The sequence below is a fragment of the Lithobates pipiens genome, unplaced genomic scaffold (genome assembly GCF_037356315.1).
Source record: "Lithobates pipiens isolate NorthernLeopardFrog02 unplaced genomic scaffold, aLitPip1_a1.2 Scaffold_19, whole genome shotgun sequence".
Lineage (NCBI taxonomy): Eukaryota > Metazoa > Chordata > Amphibia > Anura > Ranidae > Lithobates > Lithobates pipiens.
The window spans coordinates 403,345,707-403,362,474 of NW_027507764.1; the positions used below are offsets into that span (position 1 = coordinate 403,345,707).

General features: G+C 47.6%; 1 protein-coding gene across 2 annotated transcripts in view; it reads right to left on the reverse strand.

Annotated features, from left to right (window-relative positions):
• Nucleotides 1–16,768, reverse strand: part of PRELID3A (PRELI domain containing 3A) — a 42,186-nt gene that overhangs the window by 9,784 nt on the left and 15,634 nt on the right. For both annotated transcript variants that reach the window (XM_077492420.1, XM_077492419.1), the window contains exon 5: nt 16,253–16,355. In XM_077492420.1, coding sequence (XP_077348546.1) covers nt 16,253–16,355 — 103 coding nt within the window. The remainder of the gene's footprint in view (nt 1–16,252; nt 16,356–16,768) is intronic.

Consider the following 16,768-nt stretch of genomic DNA (forward strand, 5'->3'; position numbering starts at 1 on the left):
TCTGGTGTCATCAAGGTTGTAGGAGTCAGGGCCTGATTCTGTGTGTAGTGAGGGTGGCCAGTGTGTCCAGGAAGGATAACAGTGAAGAGTTGTAGACAGAAGTAGCTAGGTTGGGGCAGGACAGGGATGAGATTTTGTCATAGAGGTAGTCAGTAGCAGAGAAGAGGAGGTTTGAGGTGGCAAAGTTTTCTATGGGTAATTGTTAGACAGTTGGAGGGAGAGGAGGTGGAAGAGAGGGAGAGAGTGAAACTAATAAGGTAGTGATCAGAGAGAGGGTAAGGATTGTTGGAGAGGTTGCACAGGTGGGAGAAAACAAGGTCAAGGGTGTTACCGTCAGAGTGAGTAGAAGCATGTATCCCATGTTTTAGGATAAGGGTGAAGGTTAGACTGAGAGGTTTGGAAGTAGCAGGAGTGTTAGTATTAACAGGGATGTTGACGTCACCGAGAATGATTGTAGGGATTTCAGAAGAGAAAAAGTAGGGTAGCCAGCCAGAGAAGTCATCAAGAAAGGCTGATACCGGTTCAGAGGGCTGGTAGATCACAGCTATCTTTAGAGAACCTGGAGAGAAAAGACTAATGCAATGTGTCTCAAATAAGGAGTGTGAAAGAGAGGGAGGTGGGTGAAGTACCTGAAACCTGCAATGTGGGGCTAGAAGTATTCCCACTTCCCCTCCATTCCATCCACTGGGTCGGGGGGAGTGAGTCCAGAGAGGGCCACCATGGGAAAGGGCAGCAGGAGAAGCAGTGTCGGATTCATGAAGCGAGGCTTCAGTAATAGCGAGTAAATGAGTTAGTGATAAAGAGATCTTGGAGAGAAGTGAGTTTGTCACAGACAGCGCAGGCATTCCAAAGGGCGCAAGAGAAGAGGTGTCTGGTCTTGGAAGAGAAGGAATAGAAACTAAATTGTGTTGATTGGGGCTGCTGTCAGAGGGTGCAGAGTGATGGGTTTGTTGGGTACAGTTAAGTGATGGAGGCCCAGGGTTTGGGGATATATCATCAGAGGTTAGGAGAAGAAGAATACAGTGGTGCTGCCTCATACTTCCCAACTATCCTGGTTTAAATTCCCTCGACGCTTGAGGTTTTAGTCATGTGCTGTGTCCCAATATCTCAGTGTGAAGTGCTGCTACTAATGCTGCCCAGCTCTGCCCTATTGTTGTGTACAGATGACTCACCTGCAGACCCTGTGTTTACATGTAAATAGCAGCATTCATATGTAAATAGCAGTGGTCGGTGGCATTGATATGTATATCATGCCCCCCTGAGGTCATATCCACAGTAATCTCTAGCAACCAATCAACAACCAGAGATCATGTGCTGTAACCTATAGCAACTAACCAGTGAGCTGTAATGTGTTCTGTAACCTCTAGCAACCAGTCAGTGAGTGGTAATGATACACTGTAACCTCTGGCAATCAATCGCAATAGCTGCCTGATCTGATTCAGTAAACTAATTTTGAGTCTAGCTGCTTATTGTATGTCTCAAAGCAGGTGGAGAGTGAAACAGCATGGGGGGGGGGCCCAAGAAAAGTTTTTTGACCAGGGTCCAATCAATATTAAAGACGGCCCTGATTATAGGCCACCTTCAGGTGATAGACACTGGCATGCCCTAAATTAAAAAGTGCACTCCCTATATAACCCCTCCCACTGGTGGGAGTACCTAAGTTTTTTTGCCAGTGTCTAAGGTGTTGGTCAGGAGTAAAGATGTGCTGTACTGAGCTCCACTGGAGAAATCCTTGCTTGCGCTAGCCATGCAGCCAGATCCATTCAAATTGTCTTTTTGGCCGAATTGAATGGTACCCAGGCTTCACATTGAAAGAAATTAGGTCTTGCCTGTAACGCTTCTCTTTTTTAGAGAGCTGGACCCCGGGATCCACTACTTTTTGGTATTAAGGCCATAAAGTTTTACTGGCGGAGGTGCTATTACAGGTCCAGGATTGTGGGTTTCCTTGAGGATCCCCAGCTCCTGAAGGTTTAACGGAACCCACCGTGAAGGGTGAAAATTGGGTCTGTTCGTTTACCACAGAAAACCCTGCGGCGGGAAAGTAAAGTGGAGTTTTTCTAAGAAATGTTCAAAATTTTCTTATGAATGTCTCCTTTAATTAGTAAATGTTGTCATGCCTATGTGTCACCACTGGGGGCTGCATAGAGCACTTACGTCTCATGCTTCTCAGAGAGCCCACGATGTATCCAGGCAACAGCAGTTTTCTCTTCCTCTGGTCGGCAGCAGACCTCCGGTAAGTCTGGGGGGGGGGGTTGCCTCCCCACCAGATATGCCCCCTGTGTTGTTTTTTCTTCAGGGAAAGAGCACTCAAAAAAAAAAGTGCAAACGCCACACCGCTCGGCAGCTTCCAGGCCCCCCCTCCGCCATTTTTCTCTGTTGAACCCATAGGATCAGAGCCCATGCTCGTGCTGAATGAATGAATGAATGAATGAAAATATTTGTAAAGCGCACAACGTGAACTGAATCGCCTCAAGGCGCTGTGAAGAGCTTAGTTGTCATCAACTAGAAGAGGAAGGTATTGAGTTTTTTCCTAAAGGCCTGGTGGTTTTCTTCCAGGCGGATGTTGGTTGGTAGAGCGTTTCATAGCCGAGGTCCTTGGACAGCGAATCTCCGATCCCCCTTCGATTTGTACAGTGCTTTGGGAACGAGGAGGAGATTTTTGTTAGATGATCGTAGACAGCGGTTTGGTGTGTAATGATTTATTTTCTCAATTAGGTATTGAGGAGCGTCTTTATGCACGCATTTGTGGGTGAGGCAGAGGGTCTTGAATGTGATCCGATTCTTTACAGTGAGCCAATGTAGGTTCCTCAGGGAAGGGGAGATTAATTCCCAGGGTTTTTTCCCTGTTATCAGCCTTGCTTTCGTGTTTTGGATAAGTTGTAATCGCGCAAGTTGATATTGGGGTAATCCTATATAAAGTGAGTTTGTGTAGTCCAGTCGTGAATTAATGACTGTTCCAACTACCACTGCTTTGTCCTTCTGTGGGATGAATGGGATTAGTCTGCGTAGCAGGCGTAGCAGATGGTGAGCACCACTAACTACTGCTCCTATTTGTGCATCCATTGACATTTGTGAGTCCAAAATGACCCTGAGACTCTTCGCCTTGGTCTTTGGGGAGATGGTTTGCCCAAAGATGGCGGGTGGTGTCCAGGAGGACTTGGTTACGGAGTTATGGTTTGAGTGTAGGATAAGAAGCTCTGTTTTTGATTCGTTGAGTTTGAGCGAGTTGGTGGTCATCCAGTCTTCTATTAAATTGACGCAATTTTCTAGTTGTTGGTGATAGTCTCTTTGTCCGGTGATAAGGAAGTAAAGTTGCGTGTCAGCGTACGAGTGGAAGCAGAGGTCTGAAACTCTGATGATTTGGAGGAGTGGGCGGATATATATGTTGAAGAGGACTGGCGACAAAGGCGATCCTTGAGGGACTCCGCAAGCGACTGCCCGGGATTCAAAGGTGAATTCTCCTACCGGTAGTTTTTCTGTCTGCGAACGATTTCCTAGGAAGGACGCGAACCATTGAAGATCTGAGCCTTTGACTCCTGCAACTTCTGTGAGGTGGCTGAGTAGAGTAATGTGGTCTACTGTATCAAATGCTGCGCTGAGGTCTAACAGTGCTGGAAAAGCTTTCTTTTGAAAGGAGAGGGGAAGGGCCGTAGCGACGGGGGGCAGGGCTTAGCGTGGCGCTGGCGTCCTCCAACGCCCAGCGCGGGGAATGTGTGTTTTAAAGGCACCATTTTTGCTGTTTCAAGCTGTGGAGGGACACAAGCGAAGGTATATATGAGGTTTGGTGGCACAGGCATTCCTTTAACACATTTGCTACTGCATCAGGCTGAGCATTAATAGCAGCAGCAGAGCTGGACTATTGCTCAAGAAATGCATGCATTCCATCTGGTAGTACCTCTGCTTTGTGCATCAGGCAATGGTCGGAAAGGAGGTTAGAATCACCTCAAAAAAAGGGCTCTAGAAAGACTAGTCACTAGGGAGCCTAGACCCATCTCAAAAAAGAGGGCATCCTCTCTTGAGAGTAATCTAGCTAGTCAGAATGAGCCATCAGGAGGGGCAAGGGTTGCAGCTGCTTTTAGCATTACAGCCCCTGTATTTATGACTAAGGAGGTTTTTTTTCTCCAACCATTCCAAGTTTGGAGCAAAAAAATTGATGCTTTAATCGCATCTCAGAATGGGACTAAGCATAACAGGTCCCCGTCCACTGCTCAGGACCCTCATGCTGAGGAACAAGGGGCGAGAGATGACAAATTTCTCTCAAGGGACCAGGAAGAGGCTGATGTCCAAAGAACCTAATACGAAAGGATCAGGTTCGCAGGAAAGGTGTTGGTACAGTCTCTCATTGAATTGGTTGGCTCCACATTTTTACTGACAATAAGAGCAGTCAATCGAGGAGCCCACTTCTGGTTTGGGTTCATTAAAGTATCCTCAATCTGTTCATGCTTTTCCTATCCATTCATTGCTAAAAAAAAAGCTTATGTATTCTGAGTGGGATCACCCAGATAAACAGTTTTTTTCCTCCAAAAAAGTTTTAAATTCTTTATCCTATGGGAGAATAGTTCTATAAGAATTGAGGATTTCCAGCAGTTGACGCTGCTATATCTTCTGTACCTGACTTGTCCACTAGACAATTCTCATGTGCTTAAGGATCAAATAGATAAGAAGTTGAAATTCCTTTTTAAAAGCTATATTTCACTTGCAGGTTCAGCCTGCGCTGGCAGCGATCAGATTATCTCAGTCCTTAAAGGACCAGTTTATGGAGGTACTCAAGATTATTCCTGATCAGCAGGCCCAAGATTTGGTCGGGATATCAGAAGTGTCATGTTTTACAGTAGACACTATGAAAGAATCTATTCTCCAGACCTCATGGCTCATGCTAGGGCTGGTACATGTGCATAGAATCCTATGGTTGAAAAATTGGTCATGCAAAAGCTCTTGGCCCGTTTCCCATTTCATGGTGAACGGTTATTTGGAGACAATCTGGATAGGTATATCTAAAGAATTTCTAATTGGAAAAGTTCCCTTTTACTGGTTAAAAAGAAGCTTAAGCATTTTTTCTTTTAAAATGTGCTTCTTCTCCGATGCCAGGGGCATCAGTCTCCAGGCAGTCATGATGGCTTCCACCATCAGGTTCAAGAGGTAAACCTCAGGATTAGTCCCAGGGCCAAAAGAGGACCTGGGGGAGGAAACCCACAAAACAAAATACTAAAGCCTCTTTATGAAGGGGCACCCCCACTTGCTCAAGTTGGGGGAAGGCTTCTACAGTTTTGAAGGGTTTGGCAGGAACAATGTCAAGACAGATGGGTGAGTTTCCTCAATTTCTCTAGGTTACAAACTAGAGTTCCAAGGGTTTCCGTCTCATCGTTTTCTCAAACGTTCCTAGAGATCCAGTGAAAAAGAAGTCTCTCTTTCTAGCTTTGGATCATCCCTTGTCTCAAAGAGTGATATCGGTGGTCCCCTTGAAAGAACAAGGATTAGGGTTTTTATTAAAACCTTTTCATGATTCCAAAACCGGGGATGTCAGACCCATTTTAGGTCTTAAAGATCAGAACTGTTTTTTCTTTTCGTATGGAGTCAATCTGATCAGTAGTCTCCATCCTATAAGGGGGAGAACTTCTGGCATCAATCGACATTAAGGCTGCTTTTCTCCATGTGCCAATCTTCTACGCTCACCAGAAATTTCTACACTTCGAGGTAGAAAATCCTAATTTCCAGTTTGGTCTAGCTATTGCACCTCAAGTGTTTTCAAAGGTCCTGGCTCCTCCTTTAACCAGGTTAGGAGATCAAGGTATAACAATACTAGCCTATTTGGATGATCTACTCTTGATAGGTCAATCGGTAGCCCGCTTAAAACCAAAGTTTGGTCACCACAGTCAGCTACCTGGAATACCTAGGTTGGATTCTCAACCTAGAAAAATCCTCCTTAAAATCATCAAGGAGATTGCAGTACTTGGGCCTGATCATAGATACAGCTCACAAGAGGGTGTTTTTGCCCCAGGAAAGAATCAGTTCCATAAGGGAACTGATTCAGTTGATCAAAACAAAGAAGAATACTTCTATTCGACTTTGCATGAAATTGTTGGGAAAGATGGTGACTTCTTTCGAGGCCATTATGCGCAGTTTCATTCAAGACTGCTGCAAAACAGTATCCTGTCAACTTGGAACAAGAAGGTCCAAGCTCTGGACTTCCCAATGCGTTTATCCCCTAAAGTACGTCAGAGCCTCAGTTGGTGGTTGATATCCAAGAATCTTCAAAAAGGAAAATCCATTCTACTAGTTACCTGGAAGGTGGTAACAACAGATGCCCGCCTTCTGAGCTGGGGAGCAGTCCTGGAAGAAGCATCTGTCCAAGAGAAATGGTCCAACTCAGAGATGACCTTGCCCACCAATATTATAGAGATTCGGGCAGTACACCTGGCCCTGGAGGCCTGGATGCTCAGACTACGGAATTGTCCTCAAGGATCAAATCTGACAATGTCACAGTTGTGGCCTACATCAATCATAAAGGGGGCATGAGAAGTTGTGCAGCCCAGAGAGAGATGAATCATATTCTATCTTGGGAAAACAACATTCCTTGCCTATCAGCAATTTTCATCCCAGGGATAGGGAATTGGCAGGCAAACTACTTGAGTCGCCAACAATTGTTCCCGGGAGAATGGTCCCTTCACCTCGACATCTTTTTGTCATTATGCCAAAAATGGTGAGTTCCAGACATGGATCTGTTTGTGTCCAGGTTCAACAACAAGATCCACAACTGTGTAAAGGACAAGGGATCTGATGGCACACGGAACTGATGCCTTGGTTTTTCCGTGGATCAGTTTTTCACGAATCTTTGCGTTCTCGCTTATTCTGCTTCCGCGCCTTCTCGCAGGATCAAGCAAGAAAGGAAGGAGGTGATTCTTGTGGCCCCAGCTTGGCCCAGGAGATCTTGGTTTGCCGAGACCGTAAAAATGGCGGTAGGGGACCCTACCGCTATGGCCGGACCTTCTCTCGCAAGGTCCGGTATTCCATTCTACCTTACAAATACTAAATTTAGCAGTTTGGCTATTGAGACCCACATTCTAAAAGATTGTGGGCTGTTAGCTTCAGTAGTTTCTACTTGGTTAATGCTAAGAAGCCAGCCTCCGGAGTCATATACTATAGAATCTGGAAGGGATATGTCTCCTGGTGTGAATCCAGGGGTTGGCACCCCGGCAAATATGTCATACGTAGGATCCTTGAATTCCTGCAGATAGGATTAGAAATGAAGTTGGCCTTGAGTGAGTACTATCAAGGCCAGATTTCGGCTTTATCTGTGTTTTTTTTTTTCAGTGACCTCTTGCTTCACATTCTCTGGTTCATGACTTTATTCAGGGGGTAACGCGGATTAATCCTCCAGTAAGGTCACCCCTGAACCCTTGGGACTTATATTTAGTCCTGTCGGCTTTACGGCTTTACAGAAGCAAAAAAAGTGTCCGCTCAGATTCATAAAGCAGATGTTTTGTTTTTGTTGCCAGACGGTCCTAAAAGAGGACACGCAGCGTCAAAATCTACTATTTCTAAATGGATTTGTCAAGTGATTGTTCATATTAAAGCACACTTCTCCAGGGCTGTTAGTGCTTCTTGGGCAGTGCATCACCAAGCCTCCATGGCTCAAATCTGCAAGGCTGCAACTTTGTCTTCAGTCCATACATTTACCAGATTCTATCAAGTAGATGTAAAAGATCATGAGGATATCACCTTTGAGCGCAGTGTACTGCAGGCTGCCTTATGAGTCCTCTAGTCTCTTGGTGCCCTACTTTTATGGTGTCTCCCTCCCTTCAGTTGGCATTGCTTTGGGACATATCACATAATAACTACTATGGCTCCGTGTCCCATTATGTACTTCAAAGAAAAGGATTTTACAGTTAAGCTTTTTATAAAAATCCTATTTTTGTCTATCTCTCTGAGGAACTAAGTGTGGATGCTGGGTGGCAGACAAATCCTGGACCTTGGTGTCAAAGTGCTAGAAGGGAACTTAAGTGCCAGAGGATGCTATATAGACTAGCTATAGGGACTGCTCCTATAGAGTCCTATATATACAGTGCCTTTCAAAAGTATTCACCCCCCCGTCTTTTTACCTATTTTGTTACATTACACCCTTTAGTTCAATGTTTTTTTAATCTGAATTATATGTGATGGATCAGAACACAATAGTCTAATGCCCCGTACACACGATCAGAAATTCGGCCAGCAAAAGACCGATGAGAGCTTTTGGTCGGAAAATGCGACCATGTGTATGCTCCATCTGACTTTTGCTGGCGGAATTCCAGCCAGCAAAAGATTGAGAGCATGTTCTCAATTTTCCGGTCGGAAAAGTTCCAATCAGAAATTCCCATCGTCTGTACCAATTCTAACGCGCAAAATTCCGACGCATGCTTGGAAGCATTGAACTTCATTTTCTCGGCTTGCCGTAGCATTGTACGTTACCACGTTCTTGACAGTCAAAGGTTTAGCAAACTTTTTTGTGACTGTGTGTATGCAAGCCAATTCCGCTCATGTGTACGGGGCATAAGTTGGTGAAGTAAAATTAGAAAGATACATACATAAAACTATTTTTCAGAAATTAAAAACTGATAATTGGCATGTGCGTACGTATTCACTCCCTTTGTTATGAAGCCCATAAAAAGTTCTGGTGCAACCAATTACCTCCAGGAGTCACATAATTTGTGAAAAGGTGTGCAATCTAAGTGTCACATGATCTGTCATTACATATACACATCTTTTTATAAGGCCCCAGAGGCTGAAACACCTAAGTAAGAGGAACTACTAACCAAACACTGCCATGAAGACCAAGGAACTCTCCAAACAAGTAAGGGTTAGTACAAGTCAGGGTTAGGTTATAAAAATATCCAAATCTTTGATGATCCCTAGGCGCACCATCAAATCTATCATAACCAAATGGAAAGAACATGGCACAACAGAAAACCTGCCAAGAGACGGCAACATAACAAAACTCACGGACCGGGCAAGGAAGGCATTAATCAGAGAGGCAGCACAGAGACCTAAAGTAACCCTGGAGGAGCTGCAGAGTTCCACAGCAGAGACTGGAACATCTGTACATAGGACGACAATAAGCCGTATGCTCTATAGAGTTGGGCTTTATGGCAGAGTGGCCAGAAGAAAGCCATTACTTGCACCAAAAAACAAAATGGCACCTTTGAGTTTGCAAAAGGGCATATGGGAGACTCCCAAAATGTATGAAGGCAGGTGCTCTGGTCTGATGAGACTAAAATTGAACTTTTTGGCCATCAAAGCAAATGCTATGTCTGGTGCAAACCCAACACATCACATCATCCAAAGAACACCATCCCCACAGTAAAACATGGTGGTGGCAGCATCATGCTGTGGGGATGTTTTTCAGTAGTCGGGACTGAAAAACTGGTCAGAGTTGAGGGAAAGATGGATGGTACTAAATACAGGGATATTCTTGAGCAAAACCTGTAACACTGTGTGTGATTTGAGGCTAGGACGGAGGTTCACCTTTCCACAGGACAATAACCCCAAACACACTGCTAAAGCAACACTTGAATGGTTTAAGGGGAAACATGTAAGTGTGTTGGAATGGCCTAGTGAAAGCCCAGACCTCAAACCAATAGAAAATCGGTGGTCAGACTTCAAGATTGCTGTTCACAAGTGCTAACCATCCAACTTGAAGGAGCTAGAGCAGTTTTGCAATGGGCAAAAATCCCTGTGGTAAGATGTGGCAAGCTCATAGAGACTTATCCAAAGCAACTTGGAGCTGTGATAGCCGCAAAAGGTGGCTCTACAGAGTATTTACTTTAGGGGGGTGAATAGTTATGCACATTTTCTGTTCTTTTGTCCTATTTGTTGTTTGCTTCACAATAATAAAAACAAAAAAAAAAACACCTTCAAAGTTGTGGACATGTTCTGTAAATGAAATGATGCAAATCCTCAAACAATCCATGTTAATTCTAGGTTGTGAGGCGAAAAAACATGAAAAAGGGGGTAAATACTTTTGCAAGGCACTGTACCAGATATTCCCTGTTACCTCCAGAAAAGGCTGCTGTGAAAAGATTAGGGAGAAGCAGTCCCCCTTTTATTTTTACTATCGTTTGGAGTATCCTAATCCCTGAACTCCTCTCCTATTAAAGTTATTCGACAATAAATTCTAAAAAGACATCCCCTAGACCTGTGTTTCTCAACCGGGGTGCCATGAGAAGTCTCAGGGGTGCTGTGGCAACAGCCCGATCTGAGGGATCCTGTTCCTCTGCTACAGGCAGGGCAGGACTTAGGGTGGTGGGGGCCCCTGGGCTTGGGTCACTTTCGGGCCCTACCTTCCATACATTACTGTATTTATTGGCGTATAACATGCGATGGCGTATAACACGCATCCCAAGTTTAGGAGGTATGGTAGGAAGGAATTTTAAGGAAAAAAAAACGTACATTTAAATGCCCATCAATGCAGCCTTATCAGTGTTCATCTTTAGCCTTGCCCATCCATCTGCAGCCTTGTCCAGTGTCATTTGCAGCCTTGTCTTTGCAGTCTTGAAGTTTAAAAATGGACCTGCCCGAGATACATAGTCTTCTTTATCTTGGCGGCTCTCGGGTCCTCTCAGCTGCTCTTGGCGGCTGAGGGTCCTCTCGCAGTCCCGAGCGGAGCCGAGAGTAGCCGAGTGTACTTGGCTCGGCTCACAGTCACGCCCAGTCCCTGTGTTGTGAAGTCCATCATAGGGCAGGACTGGGCAGGACTGTGAGAGAAGCGGAGCCGAGTACACTCGGCTATGTATCTCGGTGGGGCCCACGGGGCCCTCTATTGGGCGGGGCCCATGGGCTTGAGCCCCGTCAAGCCCAATGGTAAGTCCAGCCCTGGCTACAGGACAGAGAGATCACTGTTAAAGTGCTTGTAAACCCTTACAAACCACTTTGACCTACAGGTAAGCTTAGATTAAGGCTTACCTGTAGGTCCAAGAAATATCTCCTAAACCTACATGGTACTAAAAGACAGTGACAGCTGTCTATGGCGCATGCGCCGTAGACAGCGGCACACAGGCGCACTGCTAACGGCGACATGCTGTTAGTGGTGGCTCCCGTGCGCATGCACGGGAGTGACGTCATCGCTGCTTCGGCGCTGTGAGTGGCGATACCCGGAAGAAGATGGATGCTCTGGACTACAGGGGACAGCGGTGACATCGCTGGCTCCTTTGTCAGGTAAGTGACACATAATGGGCTACTATGCGAAGCATAGTAGCCCATTATGCTTTACCTTTGCAGGTAGACAAAGAGGAAGTTAACCCATCAGGGTTTACTTCCTCTTTAACTTCTGTGTACAGAGGAGACAGAGAGACCGCACCCCCCCCCCCCCCCCACCCCCACTTTCTGCTCCTCTCTGTACTCTTGCCAGCAAAACAGAAAGCTAAGCTGGTGACCCGACCGCGTCCTACCAACTGATGACGTACGTCATTGGTTGCTAAGGACTTGTCGGCAAGAGTGTGGAGAGGAGTAGAGAGGGGGAGGAAGTGTGGGCTGGGCTCTCTGCCTCCTCTGTACATGCTTGCCTGCAAGTCCTTAGCAATCAATGACATCATCGGTCGGTGGACAGCTCAGCTTTCTGTTTTGCCAGGAAGAGTACAGAGAGGAGCAGAGAGCAAGGAGGTGCGGGCTGGGCTCTCTGCCTCCTCTGTATGCAGGAGTTAACAGGGTTCTCTCCCTCCTGTAACATAGGAGTTAACAGTTAATGGAGGATCGCTCAGATCCAACTGTACAGAAAGGAGAGAAGCTGGAAGGTGGTAGGGATATGGAGCACAACCCACACCTCCTGGCTCTTTCCCCCCTCTGCTGCTGCCACTACTGTAGGGACAGAATGTGTGCAAGGAAGAGGGGGGACCTGGGGGGGGGGTTGTGCTAGGTGGAGGATTTGGGAGCGGGTGGGGGTTGTGCTAGGAAGGGAGATTTTGGGGGGTTGTGCTAGGAGGCGGGATTTGGGGGGGTTGTACTGGGAGGGAGATTTGGATGGAGGGTTGTGCTAGGAGGGATTTGGGGGTTGTCCTTGGATGGGGGATTTGGGAGGGTTTGTGCTAGAAGGAAGGAATTGGGAGTGATTGGTGCTAAGAGGGGAGTTGCACCGATTCTGAGCATTTGCACGAGTATTTGTACTCGTGCAAATGCTTTGATGAATAAACCAATAACTGGGCAGCCTCATCGATGATCGATGCGGCGGTGGGGGAGGTACAATCACCGATCTCCCTGTGTGGCTTTCAATAAAGCAGCTGACAGCTGCTTCTCCTCCTCTCCCTCCTGTGGCTTTTCAGCTGCATTATTGAAAGTCACACAGGGAGATTGATGATTGTAACTCCCCCCACCTCCACACCACCCCCAACTGTCCCCTGTATCCTCCTCTAGGTCCCCATCTGTGTCGTCCTCCGGTCCCTGTCCATGTCGTCTTAGGCCGCGTACACACGGGCGGACTGTTCGCCCAACCTTGTCCGCTGAACAGTGTTTGGGCGGACAGTCCGCTCGTGTGTGGGCTTTCAGCGGACAGTTTCAGCGGACAGTTGGACGGACAAAGTCTTTCGGAAATTCCGAAAAACTGTCCGCTGAAACTGTGTTTGAGCGAACAGTCCGCCCGTGTGTGGGCTTGTCCGCTGTACTTTCGAAATGAGCGGACTGTTCCCGCTCGGAAAGTCCGCCCATTTCGAGCGCGTGTACAGGTAGGCGGGGCCCGCGAAGGAGACGTCGCGGGCTCCGCCGCCTGGAATGGGCTTAAAGGGGAACCCCAACGCCGAAAAAAATCGGCGTGGGGGTTCCCCCCAAGTCCACACCAGACCCTTGTCCGAGCACGCTACCCGGCCGGCCAGGAAAGGGGGGCGAGCGAGCGCGCCCCCCTCCTGAGCCGTACCAGGCCGCGTGCCCTCAACATGGGGGGTGCCTTGGGGAAGGGGGGGCCGCGCGGCCCCCCCACCCCAAAGCACCTTGTCCCCATGTTGATGAGGACAAGGGCCTCTTCCCGACAACCCTGGCCGTTGGTTGTCGGGGTCTGCGGGCGGGGGGCTTATCGGAATCCGGGAGCCCCCTTTAAGAAGGGGGCCCCGGATACCGGCCTCCCACCCTATGTGAATGAGTATGGGGTACAATGTACCCCTACCCATTCACCTGTGAACTAAAGTACAATAAAAAACACAACACAGAGAAAAAATATTTTATTGCACAGCTCCGGGGGTCTTCGGGGGTCTTCTCGCCGGACTCCTCCGCTATGTGTGTGTAGCTCTTTTGCTAGCGGAGGAGTCCGGCTTTCTTCCTCCCCGCCGCCGGCCTCTTCTCCCGACTTCGGGGGTCTTGTCCCCCTCTTCGGTTCTTCTGCCGGGCCACCGCGCCTGGTCCGGTGGCCCGGTCTTCTGTCGCCGTCTTCCGTTCTTCTGTCGCCGCCTTCGGTTCTTCTGCCGGGCCACCGCGCCTTCTTGTAGCTCTTTTACAGGCGGTGGCCCGGTCTTCTGTCGCCGCTGTCGTCGCCGCCGCCGCCTTCCGTTCGTGTTCTTCTTCTTGTTCTTCTTCTTCTCCTGGAGATGTTGACTCGACGAGCTCTCCGGCCGGAATGCCAGAGCCGCGCTGTGCGGTCACTTATATAGTGACAATGGGGCGGTGTCACATGGTATATGTCACATGGGTTGGTCACATGGGTTGATGTCACATGGGGACTATGACATCGTAAGGGGGCGGGGTCACCATGTGACCAACCCATGTGACATATACCATGTGACACCGCCCCATTGTCACTATATAAGTGACCGCACAGCGCGGCTCTGGCATTCCGGCCGGAGAGCTCGTCGAGTCAACATCTCCAGGAGAAGAAGAAGAACAAGAAGAAGAACAAGAACGGAAGGCGGCGGCGGCGACGACAGCGGCGACAGAAGACCGGGCCACCGCCTGTAAAAGAGCTACAAGAAGGCGCGGTGGCCCGGCAGAAGAACCGAAGGCGGCGACAGAAGAACGGAAGACGGCGACAGAAGACCGGGCCACCGGACCAGGCGCGGTGGCCCGGCAGAAGAACCGAAGAGGGGGACAAGACCCCCGAAGTCGGGAGAAGAGGCCGGCGGCGGGGAGGAAGAAAGCCGGACTCCTCCGCTAGCAAAAGAGCTACACACACATAGCGGAGGAGTCCGGCGAGAAGACCCCCGAAGACCCCCGGAGCTGTGCAATAAAATATTTTTTCTCTGTGTTGTGTTTTTTATTGTACTTTAGTTCACAGGTGAATGGGTAGGGGTACATTGTACCCCATACTCATTCACATAGGGTGGGAGGCCGGTATCCGGGGCCCCCTTCTTAAAGGGGGCTCCCGGATTCCGATAAGCCCCCCGCCCGCAGACCCCGACAACCAACGGCCAGGGTTGTCGGGAAGAGGCCCTTGTCCTCATCAACATGGGGACAAGGTGCTTTGGGGTGGGGGGGCCGCGCGGCCCCCCCTTCCCCAAGGCACCCCCCATGTTGAGGGCACGCGGCCTGGTACGGCTCAGGAGGGGGGCGCGCTCGCTCGCCCCCCTTTCCTGGCCGGCCGGGTAGCGTGCTCGGACAAGGGTCTGGTGTGGACTTGGGGGGAACCCCCACGCCGATTTTTTTCGGCGTTGGGGTTCCCCTTTAAGCCCATTCCAGGCGGCGGAGCCCGCGACGTCTCCTTCGCGGGCCCCGCCTACCTGTACACGCGCTCGAAATGGGCGGATTTGCCTCCGCCTTACGTGGGCGAGTCCGTTCATTTCAAAAGTTGAGCGAACTGTTTGCCCAACCTTGTTCGTCAAACAGTCCGCTCGTGTGTGGGCAAGTCCGCTCATGCAAATTTTGAGCGGACTGTTTGATGAAACTGTTTGCCGAACAAGGTTGGGCGAACAGTCCGCCCGTGTGTACGCGGCCTTACGGTTCCTATCCATGTCATCCTCCAATCCCTGTCTGTGTCGTCCTCCGGTCACCGTCCGGGTCATCATCTGGTCTCCATCCCTGTCGTCCTATGGTCCCTCCCCCCCGTGCCATCCTCTGGTCCCTCCCCCCATCCCAGATCTGTCAGGATGGAGAGTGGAAGAAGGAGACGGTAAATATGTAATTTACCAGCTCCTTCCTTTTTCCAATGAGCAGGGTCAGTGATCACTGACTCTGTCCATTCATAACTGAGCATCGTAAACTGATACTTTAGTTTATGAATGGGGAGAAGCCTCAGTTTCCAGTCCAATCATCTTCAGTGCAACTGAGGCGGCAAAGAAAGGAACTGTGGAATCTGTGTCCTCGGCCCCTTTCCCTGTCTCAAAGGGAAGATGTCAGGGGTCTGTTTAGACTGCTGATATCTCACCAAAACCCCCCTGCAACAGGGCTGATAAAAATAAAAAAATAATATAAAAAATAAAAAATTGTTATAAATATTTAAAAGTTAAATTGTAAAATATATATAAAAAAAGGAAAAAATAAGTAAAAATAAAAAAACTTCTGACAGTCCACACCTCATCAGTGCCCATCAGTGCTGCATATTAGTGCCACTGTCACATGACATTAACCACTTGCTTACTGGGCACTTAAACCCCCTCCTTTCCAGACCAATTTTCAGCTTTCAGCGCTGTTGCACTTTGAATGACAATTGCGCAGTCATACAACACTATATCCAAATTTAATTTTTATTATTTTTTTTCCCCCAAATAAAGCTTAACGTTTGGTGGTATTTGATCACCTGTGCAATTTTTTTTTTTTATTAAAAAGACCAAATATTTAAAAATGTTATTTTTTTGTTTTAAAAACAGGTAATTTTTGTCTGTCATTGATGTACGCTGATGAGGCAGCACTGATGTACACCGATAGGTGGCGCTGATGGGTGGCAGTGATGGGCACTGATCAATTACACTGATAGGCAGCACTTCTAGGTGGCACTGATTGGCACCACTGGTGGGCATTGATAGGTGGCACTTGTGGGCATCGTTAGGTGGCACTTGTGGGCATCGATAGGTGGCACTTGTGGGCATCAATAGGTTGCACTTGTGGGCATTGATAGGTGGCACTTGTGGGCACTGTTGGTTGGTATAAATGAGGCATAATGACCTCTTCCTCTTAGGGACCGATGTCCCTTTAAGTATATATATATATATATATATATATATATACACTGTGTACACACACACTGTATCTGTGTTGAATCGTTACAACTATATAAACTTGCCTGCTTCATACACTGTATACCAGTAACTATGCTGGCTGGTAAAATAATATAATCAATATAATATTCAGCTCTTTACATACAAGGTACCTTTCTAGCATTTGAAGAAATTGTGCTAGCCATCAGTCCTTCCAGATAACTGCTCAGGCTGACTCCTTTCACTGTAATTATGGCTTCTTGGGTCAGTACTGTCCTAGAGAGAAAACAGGACAATATACACTAAATATAGTCATAACAATCTGCCAACATATTTTTATTCAAGCGGCAATACAGCAACTAATAGCAACCAATCACAAGGACTTTTATTAGTCCTAACTGAACTGCTGGAAGCTGATTTGAACAGTCTTTAGTGGGTACTGCACACTCCTTCCAGCTAAAAGTATCAGTTTTTGGTTCAACATACTATTTTTAAAATGTATGTCTAAAGTGGACTTTGCAGTAACTTTGCAAGTCTGCAATAATACATTTCAGAGATGTCACACTATACAGCAGCTGGATATTTTTTCATAAACCCTCCCATCTTTTAATATCAGAAAGTAGTCCTTGATCTCCAGACAAGTAGCTTTGCATAGATCGATATGATTCCTCCTAGATCAGTCTGCTGCA